The sequence below is a fragment of the Lagenorhynchus albirostris genome, chromosome 11, assembly GCF_949774975.1.
Source record: "Lagenorhynchus albirostris chromosome 11, mLagAlb1.1, whole genome shotgun sequence".
Classification (NCBI taxonomy): domain Eukaryota; kingdom Metazoa; phylum Chordata; class Mammalia; order Artiodactyla; family Delphinidae; genus Lagenorhynchus; species Lagenorhynchus albirostris.
Window position 1 is genome coordinate 80,140,969 of NC_083105.1, and position 19,824 is coordinate 80,160,792.

The following is a 19,824-nucleotide window of genomic DNA, read 5'->3' on the forward strand; positions in this document are numbered from 1 at the left end:
TATTCAACTGGTAGTTTATTTAGATTATATCATTTTTCTAGGGAGGAGGTGGGAGATCAACTGCAGTAACACTAGAAGAGAGGAAACCATTTTTTAATTCAAATTTTCATTTAATCAAGTCAAAATGTGAATACTTGATCAGTGGAATTTATTGAATTGGTGAAACATAAAATAATCAAAAGATAGTAAATTCTTAGAACTATTATGTTTTGTCCAATTTCATTGAATTGTATCTTGATTTCATTTTTATCATTATCTACAGTTTGTATCTTAATCAATGTAACTCAAACATGTCATACAGACATCTCAAACTGAAGATATCCAGGTACTTTGTTTCAGAACTGGGTTGTCTGCCCTGGGAAGTAGTTCCCAGAACTTAGATGAGATTGGGAAAGACACTGCCCAGAAGCGTCCCCACCAAATGCCCTTTATGAGGTTCAGAAAAATCTCAAGTAATATTGGGCTAGAAGTCATCCTCATGGCCCTAGTATACTTCGGCCACCTAGTGTGCCTTTCTGAGTATTAACCAGTTATCTCAGAAAGTGAGCATAAATATAACTGTCGTTAACATCTTATGCTCATGTAATTTTCAAGTAGTTGTGATTCTTTTTAGTTGCTTAGGCCCCAGGTACTGTATTTGAATCATAGTCCATGTTTTTAACACGAGATGCTGCAATCCAACATGCACTCATCTCTCAAATATGAGGAAAGTTGGAATAACAGTTATATTAATATAGGATCTTGAGATTAGTTTTTTACTCATTTGCATTATACATAAAATATTTCTAAACAAAACAACACCTGTTCTCTAAACTTAGAGTCACTTAATGAAGTCTGTCCTCTTCTGCTGCACATTCTACAGGTAACACTCTGCAACTGGAGTGATGAAGATACTAGCAAATCCTGGTGAAAGAGTAAACTTCCCCACTTACAGAAAAAGCTAAAACTAGCATTTAAAATTTTATTTGAAATTTTGCTTTCCTCAATGGCAAAGATCAGGGGAATGGGTTTTTACATGATTCTAGCCTAGGACCTTCCTCTAACATTAGTCACTGTAATCTCTAATCGAGGCCTGAGCAATATAAACTTAAATATAAAGGATTTGGAGACTTTAGTGAAGAAGAGGGAAACCCTTAGGAGGTTATCAGGAAAACTGGTGATTCAAAAGATTTAGAAATAATAGAGGTCAAATTCAAATTACGGGAACTAATTTTTACTTAAAAGCATAATAAACAGTCCCAATGAAAATACGCTTGAGCCTTCACTTTATACATAATTATTTACACCTCTTGGTTTTTTTTAGGTTTCAGAAGTGGGCATAGTTAAGGAAAATGTTAAATGTGAACCCACTTTTCTAATTCCCCCCAGCCCTCAACCAGGACTCCATGGTATAACACAAAAAGAAAGCAGAAACCTCGGTGGAGAATTATTTCTCTAACAGCATTTGTGAAGATGTTGAGACCTTCCTTCCTCTACTTACCTTGATTTTAAACCTTTATACTAAGTACACTAGAATGGTTCAAAGGTTAGAGCTGCCTTTCTTTAGCATAGCTCAGCTTCTACCATGTATTCTTCCATGTTTATTGAGTTGAAATTAGTCCTCTCAAGGAGGAAAAAGCTAACTATGGGAAGATGGGTGTACTTTGGTGTTTTATATTCAAGAGCATAGAATAGAGTGTTAGAAAACAATGTTTTCCTAACATATGTATGATTATAGGCTAGGATATGACTTTCCTTCTCTCACTGAAATAAAAATGTATAGTTAAGAAATAAGGATGAATACATGACAGCACATTTGACAGGTAATGACTTGGACATATTTGTTACTACCTAATCTTGAGAACCACAGTTGCTGTTTTAGAGGTATCTGAGAGGTTCCAAACAAAAGGAGATCGCCAAATGTTCTCAGACCTTGAGTGTGCTGGACGCCCTAAAGTAGGAGAGGAATTTGTAACAAAAGCTCACGATGAAGAACCACACATTCCGAGCCACCTGAGATCTTGCAATGAGAAGGCGCCAGGCGATGAGGAAGAGGGCGGTATTAAAGAGGTAGTGAATATTTCGGAGCCTGGAAACAGACATATGTAACCAAAGTCAAAACAGTACCAAATACCCAGCTATGTTATTTGAAGCATAAATGTATCTTTTCCTGGCTATGACCAGCAAATAACTAAGTGCTTAGGTATGTGGCACTACCTGATGGCCTTTTGATTTTGATATCTCTCATTTCCACCATATGCTTTCTGAGTAATCATTTCTATAGTATTCCCCTGACTAGTTTCCCTTTCTCATACCTGCTTTAACCTGTCTTATAAACATGGCTAACATAATCTTTCTTAAATATACTTTGATCATATTACTATATATCAAAAACCTTCCCTGGTTCTTGTTCACTAGAGGGTAAGTTCTAAAGTTCTTGCTATGCAACGTTCCTCTCAGTTTGCAATTACTTTTCCCATACTTATCATCTCTGCATTAAAAACCCTTCGCTTCTACCAGAATTATGTCAGATTACTGTAATTCTTTGTCCCTTAGGGATTAATTATTGAAAGAAATTTCAGGCAGTCAAAGGTCTTGAAGAGTGGTTAACTGATTTGCCCATGTTAAATAGCACAATCAGGTTTCCTGCCTGTTGGGTATTCTTTCTCTATACCACATTATGACAGGATGTTGGTAGAAGAAACAAACTTGGGTTCATATCTGGCTCCTGTACTTACCATGTGCGACTTGCCCACTTACCTTCTTTGCGCGTAAATAGCTCTTTGATAAAAATGGGATAACAGAAATAATACCTGCCTCACAGGGATGTGGTAAAGTCTAAATGAACCAGTATATTACAGGGTATACAGTACAAAGGCTCAAAAAAAAATTAATTCCTCTCCTCCCCCGCTCATATTTCATGTCTGGTATAAAATCAGGTACACATGGTAAGTGCTCAGTAAATATTAACTGACCGATTATATTTACCTTTTTAAGTGTTGCTTTGCTTCTGGGATCCCAGCCATATCCTCTTTCAATAAGTACTTCTTAACTCCTAAAACATAATTTTCAATGTATTCCAACCAATTCAACTGGCGCACATCGAAGTTGAATACCTGAAAGGCAAGAAGAGATTATGGATTGTCAGAATTGCACTGCTGGACGATCACTTTGTTCATTTGATGAAGTTTCTTTTACCTAAATGAGTGACATTCAGTTTGGAAGATTTAGGTTGTACCCCTCCAAACGAGATGATTTGAGCTGTTATTTTAAAGGCAGTAACAATATGGATTACCATTTATATATGAATATTTAAACATGGATCAAGCACAAATATTTGACCTTTAGGAAGTCTTGGAAATTTAAAGGAACTGGTATTAGTCTGGTGAAGGTTAATTTCATTTCAAGTAAATAAGGATTAATTATTTTTTTAAAGAGAATAAATATGTTAGGGACCAAAACAAATTATATATGTCTTTTTCTTTTCATTCTTAAATTTTGGTGTTGTTCCCTTGCCCTAGCACCCTTTCCTGAAATATCACTACTTCATTATGCTGATTAAGGAAAACTTTGGACTTAAGTTTAAACCAAAGGCTTAAATCAAAGCTTTAAGGACTAACTTAGAGAATTTATATTCTATCTTTGATTTTGAGATGTTATCCGTTATGTTTCTTAGTGTGCCATAAAATGAAGCCCTTCAGAAACATTCAGAGTGGTAAGAAAAGCTTTGCTTCTCCTAGAACACTAGTGTATTTTCTTTTCTTAGACAAAGAATGCCATGAAACTATATTTTCTTTTCACTTTGCCACCAGAAATCTTAAGGCAAATTTCCTGCTTAATTGCAATGACTTAGTAGGATCTTGTAGACTGCATATGAATGTTCTGTTTTTCCATTCTTACTCTTGATTTCATATTTTAGTACATATTTTTCCTGGTTTGATGTTTTATTTCTGTTTTGTTCTTTTATTACATGTATTTATTGCAAGTTATCCCAAATCTTTGTGAAATAAATTGGAGTATTAACAAAGAAGGCAGATGAAATTAACGAGTTCCAGAGAGTTTCACAGACTTGTCCAAAAGCTGAATTGCTTTCCAAAAATAATTCTGTATCACTTTGTTTGGATTTGTTTATTTTCCACAGTATCACTAAACAGTACTTATTCATCTATATAAACAGAGGCTTTTATTTTTATGCTATTTCAGATTTCTAAGTTAGATTTCAATGAAACCCTAGTTTGGAATCCTCATTCCATGTGGCAAATGAAACTGAACTCTGAGCCACACCAGAGTTTGGCAATTATATCCAAGTATTCAGGACTATTACCTTTGCTAAGATATTGGAAAGCATATGTTAAATCCACTGCAGTTTTGATTCTGTTTTTCACAAAATTTTTAGTTATTTTAGGTAAAAATATTTGTAAAATGTCAAAAATGAAACTCTAAGCTTATTACCTTTTGAATTATTTAGATGGGTAAATTCCATGGAGAAAATGCAATAAAGATAAGCCTATATAACATTTGATGCTAATTTTAAAAATAATTTCTAATAGCCTGAGGGGATTTAAAAAATAAGCTGGTTTGATCCATGCATTTTAAACACAGGTGGTTAGAAGAATTTTGTCTATACAGGCATGTAAACATTTCTGAAAAAAAAAAAAAGCTCTATTTCATGTCCATTTTAGAGGTTCACAGCAATGATTTCAGTTAAAATATCCATCTAAATCTCAACTGGTATATTTAACATCGTTTCTGACTGCAAGTAACCCTTAGTTTCCATGGTGGGAAGTAATTTTAGGACTTGGATTTGAATCATGCTCTATGAGGCTGGTATGTACGAGATAGCAGGTGAGGCTAGCCAGCCATCTAACATTTACTTCTCAGCATGACTTGGTTTCTTCTATATGCATGACTTGGTTTCTTCTACGTGCTGGCAAGCACAAGATAAATCAAGAAATTTATCTTTTCTTTCTTTTAAAAAAATTTTAGCGGAAAATGTCAAGAGAGTGAAATCTTTAAAGCTTAATTAAAAACTAAAGATATGCTCAAGGAATAAATGACTGAGAAAATGAAGCTAGGGACATGTACAAAGTACAGAAGATTTCTATATTTGTGAATTTCAGGACAACATTTGTGACTAAGAAGCTAATATATAGAAATAAATGGCACTGATCCTAAGCAATTAAAGTGAAGGTCTATCTTGAGAAATAAACGTCTGAATTGTCAAAGAGAAATCATTATAGGGAGGAAGACTGACAATGCTAGAGAGAGGGTAATGCTGATGGAGGGTGGTCTTAGCTGCGCTAGAATGCAGAGGTGGAAGGGTTAGCTTATCTAAAAAGATAAGGAAGGAACTGTAGCTTTGGAGACGCAGAACGATTTTGATTTGACAAGAACAGTGGATGAGAGAGCTCCTGGCCAGTAAAATTACTATTTTTCATTGAAGTCATATGTTTTGGAGGTTAGGGGGGAAAGATAGAGGTACTGAGGATTTGTTGAACAGCTATGGAAGTTGAACAAAGGATTGAAACAAAGTGTATGAGACCTGACTGCAGAACAGCAGTGAGAAGCCAGCCAAAGGCTAAGAAACTAGATCTCTTACCTACATTAAACTTGCTTCCTGCAACTGTGTTGATAGCATTCACTGATTTTCTTACCCAAAAAAGAAAAAAAATTCTGTGTGTATAACAAAAACATCCTTTATTCATCAGCTCTCCAGGTCAAATAATTCTAAATTCTGAATGGGTAAGGTTTTCCTGTTGGTTGTCAGTGCTGTACTCACTCTTTGGTCTTCAGGACTCAGCTTGGACATCAGCATTTCTGTATTGTATGTGCTCCATTCCCAACTCCGGTTGATGAAATACTCCAGCATGGAAAGGGTTCTTAAAAGCCGATTCATGAGTTTTGTCATCCTGAGGTAAAGATCACATAGGAGCGAGTATCAGTGCACCACAGATGGCTGCTTCCCTGCTACTCTATAGGGATATATGACAAATCATGTCTGAAAAAATTATTTCTTCCCACGTTTTCAAATTCCACATTAAAACTCTTATTTTTCCCCCTTCCATGTTAACACTCTGTCGAATGAATCTAAAGGTGCTTGTTCTATCAGGCATTTTAATACCACTAAACTTCTTTCCCTCTTTTCTACCATCTCTTTCTCAAGAGTTGCAAATATTTTAAAAGCCTAGCCAGGTATCCATCCCTGATGACATACTGTTCATTCTTTGAATTCTGAGGTAGACAATAAGAAAACATTTCTCTTTTTTATTGTATGTTCTTGGATTTTTTTTAAAAAAACTAATTGATCCGAGGTCTTATTACATAACTTCTAGGCAGAAGTGGTGACTGTATTAGCGTCCGATGAACCAAAAACAGTTATTAACTGTAATGGAGATTTAAGGGGAAAATAGTTTATTTGTTAATAATTTACTCAGGCGTAGTGCTGATATGTTTAAAAAATATTATTTCCACTAATTCCCATAACATCCCTGTTAGGTTGGTATTTATCTGCATTTTTATGTAAAGTAAACTTAAGAAAGATTAAGTGGCTGTGATAATATAATGTGTCAAAGCCAAAATTCCAACTCAGTTTTGACGGAGTTCAAAAAGCCTCTGTAAACTCACCCCCTGTATCCCATTGCTTGAGATGGATCACATCTTCTAACCCCATGGTCAGGACCTGCTGTTTGAACTTCCCAACTTTATAACAATTTGTAAAAAAACTTTTGTATGCTTTCTTATTTGATCCTCACAGTATGCTTCTGTGAGTTAGTCAGGGTCTATACTATTTATCTTCATTTTACAGATGGATTAATAGGTTCAAGGTCACATGGCTAATGCTCAAGTCTAGATTTTCTGGTTACAGATCACCTTTGGCCTATAGAACATTCGATTTTTATCTTAATCAGTTAGGCTAATCTTGGTAATAGTTATTACTATAGTTGACCTCATAAAGACTTATGATGCTATTTGGGGAATTTGGTCTTATTTCTGGTCAAATCCTACTGCCCATATCCCTGATGACTCATGAGGTACTTCTCTCATGGTATCATGGGAAATTCTTAGGCAAGGAGGTAGAATCAATACAAGCATCATAAAAGGGTTCCATTTACTATTGTTATCTAATATCTTGGCTGTAGACTGAATATTTATATCCTCCCACAATTCATCTGTTGAAACCTATTCCTCCTAATAGTGATAGCATTTGGAGAAGGAGTCTTTGGCAGATGGGTAATGCCCTTATAAAAGGGGCCCCAGAAAGCTCCTTGGCCCTGCCAGCATGTGAGGACACAGAGAACATGGCTGTCTAGGAACCAGGAAGTGGGCCCTCAGCAGATGCCAGATCTACCAGCATCTTGATTTTAGACTTCTTAGTCTCCAGCACTGTGAGGAAATAAATTTCTATTTTTTGCAGGATCTCAGTTCCCTGACCAGGGATTGAACCCGGGCCATTGCACTGAAAGCCTGGAATTCTAGCTACTAGGCCAACAGGTAACTTCCAAATTTCTATTGTTTATAAGCCACCTAGTCTATGATATTCTGTTATAGCAGCCCAAACAGACTAAGGCAATCTTTATCCATTCTACAACCCTGACGTAATTGATATGCTTTCAATAGATTTAATTTTTAAAAAGAATCATTGCACAATGATTATATAGTATATATAATATATATACATTGTATATATAATATTGTATATTATATATACAATGGTGTAACATTGTATATACAGGACTATATCAGCATAATAGTATTTTTTTAGAAAGAAAGGATATATTTATTACTCTCATGTAGTAAAGATCTTCTCAATGCATACAATGCAAAAGCTATAAAGGGAAAGTGATTCATTTTATCTCATAAAATGTTTAAACTTCTTTGGTAATAATAGTGATTACTATATTCTATGCACTCTTATGTCAAACCCTATGAAATAGGTATGATTACAATCCCCTTTTTACAAGTTAGGAGTTAAAGAAGTTAAGTAATTTAGGGCTCATATGGACAAATTGGTGAAGCCAGGATTTAAATATGTAAGTCTGACTCCAAACTCCATGCTCTTAAGACCTGCATTATATATAGCTTCCCTTGTATTAAAAAAGCTTCATAATTAGAACTACAATATAAGAAACTGAATTCAAGTAAATACATGAAATATATATTTACACACACACACACACAGAGCTTCCATAAATTAATAAGTACAACCCAATAGAAAAATAGGAGTATTACTCAGCCATAAAAAGGAATGAAATAATGCCATTTGTAGCAACATGGATGGACCTAGAGATTATCGTATTAAGTGAAGTCAGACAAAGACAAATGTCATATAACTTATATGTGGAATCTAAAGAAAAATGATACAAATGAACTTATACAGAACAGAAATAAACTCACAGACATAAAAAAACAAACTTATGGTTACCAAAGGGGAAAAGTGGAGAGGAATAAATTTAAAATTTGGGATTAACAGATATACACTACTATATATAAAATAGATAAACAACAAGAACCTGAAAAAGAATATATATATGTACATGTGTATATATGCATATCTGTATATTTGAATCACTTTGCTGTATACCTGGAACACTGTAGATCAACTATACTTCAATAAAAAAAGAAAAATTTAAAAAATAGGCGAGAAATAGAAGCAAGCAACTCATACCAGAGAAAACACGAAAGTCCAAAATACGCAAATGAAGGCCCAGCCCCGCCAGCAATCCCAGAAGATGCAACTCAAAGTGACCAAGAGATGCTATTCCTTGTCATTAGTTTGACAATTCAAAATATTGATTTTTGCAAAGTATTAATGAGAGTGGGAAAGAAACAGACTTGTACTCTCACTTGCTGTTGTGGGGGTGTAAATTGACAGAGCCTTCCTTTAAGGCAACCTGGTGGTAGTCATAAAATCCATATACTCTCCAATCTAGCAATCCCACCCCTCAGCCTCCACCCCAGATCTAGAGGCACATTCTAGAAAAAAGCATGTTTGTTGCCCCATTGTTTGTAATAGCAGGGGAAAAAGAGAGCACTAGCAGAATGACTTAGATTTTCATGGAACGTAAGTGAAAAAGTTAAAAGTATGTAGGATTGCTTTATACATACACAGAGATTTATACATACACTTACCTCAAAGCAACACTGTATATATGTCCATATATGGTTGTAAATACATAGACGATTACACACAAACACACATGGGGAAGAAAAGGGTCCAGAAAGATTCTAGCATTTTCTGCCATAAAGATTATTCTTAAGATTCCTATCACATAACTAGCCTAACCATTTTCCATGAATATTACAATTTAATGTCTTACAAACAAAATACATAAATATTTTTATTGGGCTCCTTCCTCCTGTGTTTTCCTTTTGTACTTACCGAACTTTGCTCTTCAACCAGGTCTTCTTCTAACTCTGATATATTTGAAAGGCTTTAGCGTTTCTGCCAGGAATGTTTGGTTTTCCTTCTTCTCCCATCTTTATTTAATAAACCCCTCATACAAATATTTTCCCACAGACACAGTATCCCCTTTTTCACCTTGCTCAGGAAGAAACTGACAATTGAGTTATGAACACTAAGTAAGGTCTCTGAAAATTTGGATAAACTCTACATTGCCTAAGTTTCAGTCATTTGCTCTGTTAATAAGGATGGAAATAAAACACGCTGAGAGAGACTTCTTCCTTTAAAAGGAGCTAACATCATGCTTCTGAGGCTTGATGGCAGGGATTTGCCTTTGGTAGTTATGATAATGATGACACATATAGTATTATTCAAGTGAGACAGGGGTACGAACGGACATGTCCTAGGTCACACAGCTGGAAGGTGACAGAGCTGCCTCAGCATCAACATACTTTCATTCGACCTTGTTCCCTCCACTCTCTTCACTCATCTCCAGGTGGCAGTAAATCCAGTTCTGGTTTCTCCAGATCTTTTCTCTGTCACTTCCTTTGAGACTACTTAAAATTCTTCCTTTAGCTTCCATTTCCTCATTTGTAAAATTGGGATGATGCGAATATCCTCCTTGGGATGTTGTGAGAATGAAAATGAGATCATCATGCACCATCCCTTGTGTGTATGTGAGGCTGTTACCATTGTACATTTTAAGATCATCTAACAATTTAGAAACTCCCAGACACAGAATCTCAGTTGTTTTTCTTTGTAGGTGAATGATTACCTGCTGAATTCATCAAGCAAGTTCCTTAACATACAACTTCATTTATTATGATAAAGGATCTCTAAGGTAGGCTTTTCACTACTACTGCTTTGGTTGTCCCCTTATATATACAAAATCTTAAGTATATATGACTCAGTTGTCACCTTTCATCCCCAGGTGACGGGAGGGCTAAGGACTCGGGGCCCTAAACTTCCACGCAGAGATACTCCTAAAGCTATTGTCTCAGCTTCTCACCTGGGCTTCCTTCCCGTGAGCCGCAGATAGAAGTCATAGATAATGGCAGGGGCCCGGTGGCTGACTGCATTCCAGTACTGGGTTGTGACGTTGTTGGTTGTGAAGTCAGCCTTTGGCCTCCTGAAAGCTCTCTCAAGTGGGATTTTTTCAAAGGTTGCCAAAACTTGGATCCCTGGGGGAAAAAAAAAAACCCAGAATAAGTGCTAAGTCTAGGAGCATATAAACCCACTGTGGTGGATGGCATTTGCAATGGGTCAAAACAATAAATAATAAGGATTTGTTGGTAGAGTCACGAATCAATTTCTGAGAATAATATTAAGATTTTTATGCCGGGCAAGTGGTCACCTGCAAAATCAAACCATTTGAATAGGTTAAGAATTTGGTCCTTCTCTTGAAATCTTTACCCTAAAACAACTTCTTGGGAAAATAGCTTTAGTCAATACAGTGAAGTATTGTTCAGAAAAACTTAAATCCATCATTCAATTTCAAGGTTATCTAATCTATTCTAAAGCCCAAGACAGAGCCTAGGGGTGTTATTTCCTTGGTTGGATCATTTACTTGCAGGAAAATCAGGAAAGTTTCTAGACATTTTACTTAAACTTTTATAAAGATTTAAGTAAAAGAGAGAATAGAAAAGCAGGACTCCTTTGTGTTGGTTCACTTTAAATACCAGTCTTTTACTTCTTTGGTATTCCTACTGCTCTGGAATATGTCAGACTCAATTGTTTTACTCTTGTCTCCAGAGTTTTTTAAAATAATAATCTTTTAAAAAAGTATTACTTATATAAAACCTAGTTTAAAGCTTTTAGTGTATATTTGTAAATCCAATATGTCTTTTCAAAAGGTATTCATTCATTTGAATTCAATTTTGATTTTATGTAGAATTTTCAAAGAATATGCCTAAGTTCATTACTCAGTTATGTTGAAGCTATCAGTTATTATGGTAATATGATTACTGTCCCATAAAAGATACTACCTAGAAATCTGTATGAAAAATATATACCCTATACAGAAAATATTATCTGATTCCTGGGTCTTTTCCCCCCAGAGGATTCATATTAACTTTTAGGAATCCCTAGTGGGTGGTCATTACACGTTCAGGAGACCTGTCTTCTATCAATACTTCTACATCAGGCTCCAGCTCCCCATATGAACTGAATAAATCATTAACTCTCTCTGGGCCTTGTGTGTCAAATAAAGTGAGCACACTAGATTATTATTATTATTTTTTTTTTTTGCGGTACGCGGGCCTCACTGTTGTTGCCTCTCCCGTTGTGGAGCCCAGGCTCCGGACGAGCAGCCTCAGCGGCCATGGCTCACAGGCCCAGCCGCTCCGCGGCATGTGGGATCCTCTCGGACCGGTGTACGAACCCGCGTCCCCTGCATCGGCAGGTGGACTCCCAATCACTGCACCACCAGGGAAGCCCTAGATTATTTTTAAGATCACTTTCAAATATTATTATTCCACAAAATAGATAGTAAACATTTTCAGCACTGAAGAAGACTATTTTGAAGCTCAGGAATGGATTTTACATGTAGCATCTTTTTATTTAAGAGTTTAAGTGTCTTGGGGACTTCCCTGGTGGCGCAGTGGCTAAGAATCCACCTGCCAATGCAGGGGACATGAGTTTGAGCCCTGGTCCGGGAAGATCCCACATGCCGCGGAGCAACTAAGCCCGTGCGCCACAACTGCTGAGACTGCATGCCACAACTACTGAAGCCTGTGCGCCTAGAGCCTGTGCTCTGCAACAAAAGAAGCCACCCAATGAGAAGCCTGCACACTGCAATGAAGAATAGCCCATGCTCGCCGCAACTAGAGAAAGCCCGCGCACAGCAACGAACACCCAACGCAGCCAAAATAAATAAATTTAAAAAAAAAAGAGCTGTTTTTTTAAAAAAGAAAAGTTTAAGTATCTTGGTTGCTTCTATTAATGCCTCTTTTTATAGTGCTATCTTAATTCTGTTACTGAGGTAGAGGAGATTTATTTTTATTTCCAAATATTGTCAGAATTATTTAGCTAGATACCTGGATATATTACCTAAAGAACTTTGATGGTAGTAGATAATTTCATTTTACTTTTACTGAAGTAATAACTTTGCAACTAGAATAGCAGAGCAGAGTGCTCGGAATTGGAAATCAGATTCTAACAAGTTAAGCACATTTGATTTTTTTCAACATCTAGTAGCTAAACAATTAGATGATCTAAAAGTTTCAAATATTTGCAAGAAAATCAACTTTGAAACTGACAAAGGAGAGGACAAGATTGGTTAGGTTGAAGAATTAATTCAATTCAACAGGATACATTCAAGGTTACACTATGGCTGACAACATAAATTAAAAAAGAGTATCACTGACTCAATAACACGAGTTAACATTATTGGACTTTTCTAAATCTACTTGGCCATTGATTATGTCACATTCTCAGCGATGTGGCCAGGGTATGAGGACTGTGTTCATGAGAGCAGTGGCTCAGCAAGAGGAGGATTTTACCACTGGCATTGCTTATAATTGCTGACTTTTACTTGGCTTTATTTATTTTTTAAATGTCTATAGCCAATGGACCCATTATTGCTTACAATCTTGCAGCTATCCCACTGGCCCCTTTTTTTGGTATACCACAGTACATCCTAATTAACTCTTACACATTTACAATTTGCAATTATTTTTATCTCTTTACCTATGTTTTGTCTTTTTCCCCATTAGACTCTAAGCTCCATGACACACTTTGTCTTTTTTTTTCCCTGTGACAGACCCTAATCATGAGTGAGCAGACTCTCATAGTTATATAGGTACGTCATTATAGGCACTTACCCATTTTGCCCCAATTACAGGGATTGAGGTTGCCAGACGTACAGTGGTAGATCAATGTTGACTTAGGTCTGGAAAACAAAATTTAGATAAATACAACAAAATGGAGAACTAATGAAAGAAAGATAAGGGAAAATAACATTTAAACAAGGTTTTTTCAATAATTCCCATGACTAAGCCACCCTACGCAACACTTCCATCTTTTGTTCCTTCTTTGGGTTAATAAGCAAAATAGAAGAAGACTAGGAAAAGTTCAAGAGTGTGTGTGTGTGTGTGTGTGTGTGTGTGTGTGTGCGCGCGCGTGTGTGTGTGTACATATGTACAAGGAAAAAATCCCAATAGGTTGACATATTTATGGAGCAAATGGAGGTAGCAAGACGATGAGAAAGCAGATCATGTTTCTAGCTTCTTGACATCTTTATTGGGCAAAAATATGGGCCATGTTTTTTCCTAAATCCAGTGAAGCTCTGTTGGATTGGAAACATCTAAATATCTAACTTCCAATAATTAATAAAAATTAACTTTGTTTACCTTTTATAACAAAGCTAAATATACAAACAACCTATTATTTTTTCCTTGTACTAGAAAATCCCTCCCACCCACCCCCATCCCTCCCCCGCTACACACACGGTGATCTGAACTTTTGGCATTTATTAGGAACTGAGGAGTTTAAAAAAATATGCTCTCATTTCATCCACTTTTATCTCCTTTGCCTTAAGAAAGGAAGCTGTAGGGCTTCCCTGGTGGCGCAGTGGTTGGGACTCCACCTGCCGATGCAGGGGACACGGGTTCGTGCCCCGGTCCGGGAAGATCCCACATGCCGCGGAGCGGCTAGGCCCGCGAGCCATGGCCGCTGAGCCTGCGCGTCCGGAGCCTGTGCTCTGCGTCGGGAGAGGCCACAGCAGTGAGAGGCCCGCGTACCGCAAAAAAAAAAAAAAAAAAAGAAAGGAAGCTGTATTTTAGATTACTGAATAGAAAGAAAAGCTTTTCAGTTATCAAGAATTAGATGGTTAAATGATTTGAAAAATTTATTACTTTATGATCAACCAAGTACTAACCAGTATTTATAAAACAACTTAATGCATATATGATGGCATAATTGGAACTGTGAAAGATTGAAATGGACACCCTCTCACATCTGGGGTCTTCCACAATAAAATGAATATCTATATATTTAAATAAATTTATTTATTTATTTATTGGCTGCGTTGGGTCTTCGTTGCTGCGCGCGGGCTTTCTCTAGTTGCAGCAAGCAGGAGCTACTCTTCATTGCAGTGCGCGGGCTTCTCATTGCGGTGGCTTCTCTTGCTGCGGAGCACGGGCTCTAGGCGCGCAGGCTTCAGTAATTGTGGCTCGCGAGCTCTAGAGCTCAGGCTCAGTAGTTGTGGCACATGGGCTTCGTTGCTCCGTGGCATGTGGGATCTTCCCGCATCAGGGCTCGAACCCGTGTCCCCTGAATTGGCAGGTGGATTCTTAACCACTGCACCACCAGGGAAGTCCCAAAATGCATGTATTTTGAAAAGATGCCTAACACAGTCACCCTCCTTCTCATCAATTCTTTAAAAGCCAGCTTATGCATCCACACCTGTGAACTGCCGTGTACCATCCTACAGCCAAGGTGAGATTGACGACTATATCTGCTGGAATTAAATCTGCCACAGCCATCGGAGTAGCTCTTATGGACCGAAGAAACCCCTTCCCAGCCTGCACAGGAAAAAGGACATAAAATATATTTTTAAAATTTATTTATTTGGCTGCATCAGGTCTTAGTCGCGGCACGCGGGCTTTAGAGTGCGGGCTTAGTTGCCCCACATCATGTAGTATCTTAGTTTCCCGACCAGGGCTCGAACCCTCATCCCCTGCATTGAAAGGTGGATTCTTAACCACTGGACCACCAGGGAAGTCCCAAGGACATAAAATATTGAACCAGGTCTTAAGTAATAGCCGGGATTAAAGTATACATCAGACAGGTAATACGAATGCTGTTAGTGATAATGGCCAGCACTGATCACTGCTTACTAGGTTCCTGCGCCAAGGCTGACTGCTCTCAGCCTGTCCAATCTCCCAGCCAAGTTCATCCTAAGTGCCACCATTGCCAAGAACCGCTAGGGGTCCTCAGGTTCCTTTCAGAGTGAAATTCCTCAAACTTGTGAGAGGTTTAATGTATTTAGTTAATTAATAAACAATAAGAATTAGGGTTCCCAAATTCCCCATTAATTTAGCTTACCATTTCTTAAATGATGTTGTTTTCTGCTGGTGTCTACTAATTTACAAGCCATAATCGACACTAAATGTTTAAGAAACATTTTTTAAAAATTAATAAAATTCTACTACTTGACAAAACTTTTTTTATCACTTGGGGAAAAACCCACCATTATTTACTTTTTGTTTGGTATCTTTGTTTACCTCACAGATCACTGATGTTATACAGATGTAAGAATTGGGAATTGTTCATGTTAATAAATGTTGTGTCAATAAATAAAGAAGTCAGTTAATAAATTAAAAGTCACATTTAGTGACTTTATAAAGTGATTATTTACACCTGTATGTTTCCAACATCAATTTGCAGTGGTTAGCACTTTCTTGTGTTCCTACTTTCTGTTTTCTTGTAACTGATTTCCCTTCCTTTGGACATAGGAAATCGGTCTGGAAAATTTTAGAAAATTTGAATTAATATGCAGCTTTGTAAACAATGTAATAAAACTCACTCTTGGATCATGTTAAAATAGTTACGTTCTAAGTTACCAAATGTTCACCCCAACTAAGCCTCAAGAGTTGAAGGCAGGTAGGAAACAGAAAAAGAAAGAAATCAGAAAGAAGTTCATTGTCATTGTGTTTGACAAGTAGTTATAATTCACTGTCTTATATTTGTATTGTAGTTCATGTTGGATCTAGTTCTGAGAATAACAAAGTCATAGTGTGAAACATGAGATCCCCAATAAGATTTAAACTCATTTAAAGAGTTGAAGTCCTATTCATTGTTCTAAAGAGTAGAGTTGTGGTTCTGGCCCTAAAATGCTTCAGTGTGAACTGGGAAGCACCACAGCTCACTGGATCAGTCTCCACTGCAGGGAGACATGCACAAAGTGCTGCTGACCCAGAGGAATGATTGATGTTTCTCCTGATCTGTGAGAGTATTATTGTTGAAAAGTGTTTCCTATAGTCATCAGTTTTTATATTTGAAAAATTTGCTCCAATTGGTAGTTTTCTTTCTCGTATCTATTAAGAAATTGATGTTGATATATTTTATGAATTTATATAATTTATATCCACACGCATATAAATTTAAAAATCTTTGGGGATATGAGTTCTATTGCATCCCTAATTCAAGCTACCATTATAGAGCGAAAAGGGGGAAACACCCCCATCTTGTGTTAACTAAGGGGAAATACAGGCATGGTACTAGATGTTCAAAAGTTTCCAAAAATAAAACTCCTAAGTAGTAATTGATGATATCACAGTATTTCTGTTTTCCTGATAATGATATCCACAGATAATTAAAGTAATTTCATTCTGCCTCTATTTTCCAATCAGCAAAATTGAAATAAGTTGCATCAATTGTGGTTAGTAAAGTAACGCTTGTGGTTTTGCGTCAGTGAAGCTAAGCCAACACTAGCATTTGGTTACTATCCCTCCACTACTTTTCAAGTAATTATTTCCACACCATTATACATACCGCAACAATGAGCCCGGTAGGTCCATTTACGTTATCAACCCAACCCTAAAAAAAAAAGAAAAAAAAAGATTTCTAATTGGTTCCACATGTCAGAAAATCCTAATATCTTTGGAACATCTGCAGTCTAATCTTAATAAACTTCAAACAAGAGCACTGAGACCCCAGCCGATAGAACTGTCTAATCCAGTATTTCTAAGATTTCAAACAGAGACCAATGAGAAAGCACTGGATATTTTCTGCACTTGGTTTGTGCAAGAATTAAAATTCTGCCAGCATTTATTTCATAGCAGGAATCATGGATGGTTGCAAGTTGTTTATGACATCTTATGAACTAAACTGGATCACCTCTTAAATATCATAATCTGCTAACCAATTCATTTTCCCCACCTGGGCCTGATTTTAACTCCTCAGGGGAACATTTCAAGCACAGTTTGTAGGAAATGTCCATTTCTTGACAATTTTAAGAGTCATAGCATCTTTCGTTCTATGTATGTATGTATCTGTCTATCCAGCTATCTATCTGTCTATCTGTATTAGCTTGCCTACAGATGTTAGAGGAAAGATTATATTTAGGAACAGTTAGAGACAAATGTCTCTTTGAGTTTGTCTCCTAAGCCCTAAGCAAGTCAGTTGACCTCATTATGTCTGTTTCTTTATCTGTGAAAGTCAAAAATGTGTGTGTAAAATGGGAGAGAAGACAGGAGAAGTTGAAGGGATTAATATTAGTTGAGCCTTTTACTAGGGACCAGGCATTGCACGAAGCACACCTCATACATCGACTCATTTGATCAACCCTCCACAGTGGGTGGGATTAGCCCAGTTTTACAGATGAGACAGCTCAAAAGCCTGCATGTCAGTAAGTAATGGAGCTTGGATTTATCTGGTGCAAAAGCTTTATAGAATTGCTTCAAAAAAGATGGTATAATTTAAAGTACTTTCTAAAAGATATAGCAGTATACAGAGATAAAAATTATTATTCCTAAACTGAGGACTTTTCTCTGAGCTTCGTGATTCCTATTTACCCTGGCAATTGTAATACTACCAATTTGGCCATCAAGAACATTCTGCTATATTTAAACTATAGTGGGGAAGCCAAGAAATAAAACTATTTCCCATGGCAATTTTGAGACGAGAGTTAATGAGAAGCTAATTTAAGATGCCACCCAACTCTAGGACAGTCAGTGTCACACTCAGAGGAGTCCCATGCTGAATAAATCCTGAACCGAATGTGGACTTCTGTCCTAATAATAATGGGCTCACATTTGATTTGCTGTACTTAGCTATACATACTAAAAAGAAAAAAAAAGACATCAAAGAGTAATTGGGCTAGAAGGATGCTGATTTGGAAGCAAAGTGTGGAATCCAGGCGAGTGGGCTTACTGGGAAAGGCTCCTGCCAGGTTGCTCCCACGATGGAGGGCCGTATGATGGCAAGATTGAGCTTGCCGCTCTCCTGCTGCACCACCATCTCTCCCAAGGCCTTGGTGTAGGTGTACGTATTGGGCCGATCCCCGATCAGCTTGGGTGTGATCTCATCAATAATAGCATCGTCTAACCACCTGAAGGTAGTCAGAGTAAAAAAGAATTCTGGCAACATATATTAGACAATAGACCGAAAAAGAAACTGTGAGACATCGACAATCAAACAAAACTTCCCCCTTCTAGCTTGAGTTCTGGAGTTCTGTCAGAGGACACCAAGGCTTGAGTGTATACCTGTCCAAATGATGCATGACGGATGAGTTCTTTGCTCTCCACTGCTCAGCCCAATATTACTAGTCGAATCCTACGGCCTCCTGCCTCGATAGATTTATCCAATAGCTATACAGTCTGCTACTTGATCATATAGACTCAGTCTCTATCTTCAATTATTTTCTCTCAGCAGGAATGTACCTATGAAGGTACATTCAGTGAACGCGTTGCGAGGGCCAGTCGGGCACCTGGCAGCGGGCTGGCTGCCCTGGTCATCGGCTTGAGAGTCTGTCCTCCGAGGCTTATCAGTGGCAGCCCCACTAATTCACTGTTGTCCAGTTAGAACCTATGGCACCCATCTTGAAACCTTCAGCTTTGATTTTTTAAAAATTCTACTCAATGCCTCAAAAAAGAAAAGCAACTACACTTAGCAGACTTACAACATTTTAACAAATCTATCCACTGTATTTTGAAAGTCTGTTTAGAGTCTATGCTAATAACTTGATAATCATTTCCAGAGATTTCCAATGAGCTCTGAAGTGCTCTTATAACTGTTAATATTGTGTCAAGTGGAGTGAGAATAGCACTGTGAAGCAGCTTTAATAGAGTGATTATTGAATACCTTCACTTACAGGAAGACCTGTATCACGAATAACTGTGTTACCATGGCATTAGCCTAATCTTTTTTTTAAAAGACGTTAGAACCATTTTGATAATCCCAAAGTCTATCTGATCTTCTCTAAGAAAGCAATCAAATTATTGTTGATTAAATATTGAATGTTTCTCTTAGCTGGTAGATCTATTTGGTTAAACTTTTGATATAATATAGTTTTTAAAAATTAGGCTATATGTCAGTGTGATTTTTATAATCCATGTGTTTGGTACATTCATTCCTATTTTATCGGACCCAGCGCAATCATACAATTTTGATTGCAGAAAAATCTTATTAGAGGTTATCGTCTTCCTCCCATGACAAATTGTTGAGTATTTAAGATGTGCTTAATGCCAAGACTTATTCAGAAACACAACTCTCAATTTCAGTAACTCTCCGATATTGGAGAGAAACATGAGCACTGCCTGTGATGGTTTGGTTTTCCTTGCTTTGCGGCTACTAGTGCTGGGTATTTTCTAGCCTAGTATCAAATGCCTTCTAGTATCAAATTCCTTCTGATTTACACTGAAAACGTAAAGGTCGAGAAGTTCCTAGAATTAAAAACAACTCCAAATACTTAGAAAAGCAGAAGATATTTCAATTATATAGTC

The 19,824-nt window shown here is 37.1% G+C and overlaps 1 protein-coding gene across 8 annotated transcripts in view; it reads right to left on the minus strand.

Annotated features, from left to right (window-relative positions):
• Positions 1 to 1,197: 1,197 nt before the first annotated feature.
• The window catches only part of FAR2 (fatty acyl-CoA reductase 2), a 137,534-nt gene continuing 118,907 nt past the window's right edge, over positions 1,198 to 19,824 (minus strand). For all 8 annotated transcript variants that reach the window (XM_060166644.1, XM_060166640.1, XM_060166643.1 and 5 more), the window contains 8 exons: positions 18,254 to 18,431; positions 16,874 to 16,918; positions 14,783 to 14,901; positions 13,201 to 13,268; positions 10,389 to 10,560; positions 5,759 to 5,888; positions 2,968 to 3,095; positions 1,198 to 2,068 (listed from right to left, as the gene is read on the minus strand). In XM_060166644.1, the coding sequence (XP_060022627.1) occupies positions 1,906 to 2,068; positions 2,968 to 3,095; positions 5,759 to 5,888; positions 10,389 to 10,560; positions 13,201 to 13,268; positions 14,783 to 14,901; positions 16,874 to 16,918; positions 18,254 to 18,431 (1,003 nt within the window). In that variant the 3' untranslated portion in view covers positions 1,198 to 1,905. The remainder of the gene's footprint in view (positions 2,069 to 2,967; positions 3,096 to 5,758; positions 5,889 to 10,388; positions 10,561 to 13,200; positions 13,269 to 14,782; positions 14,902 to 16,873; positions 16,919 to 18,253; positions 18,432 to 19,824) is intronic.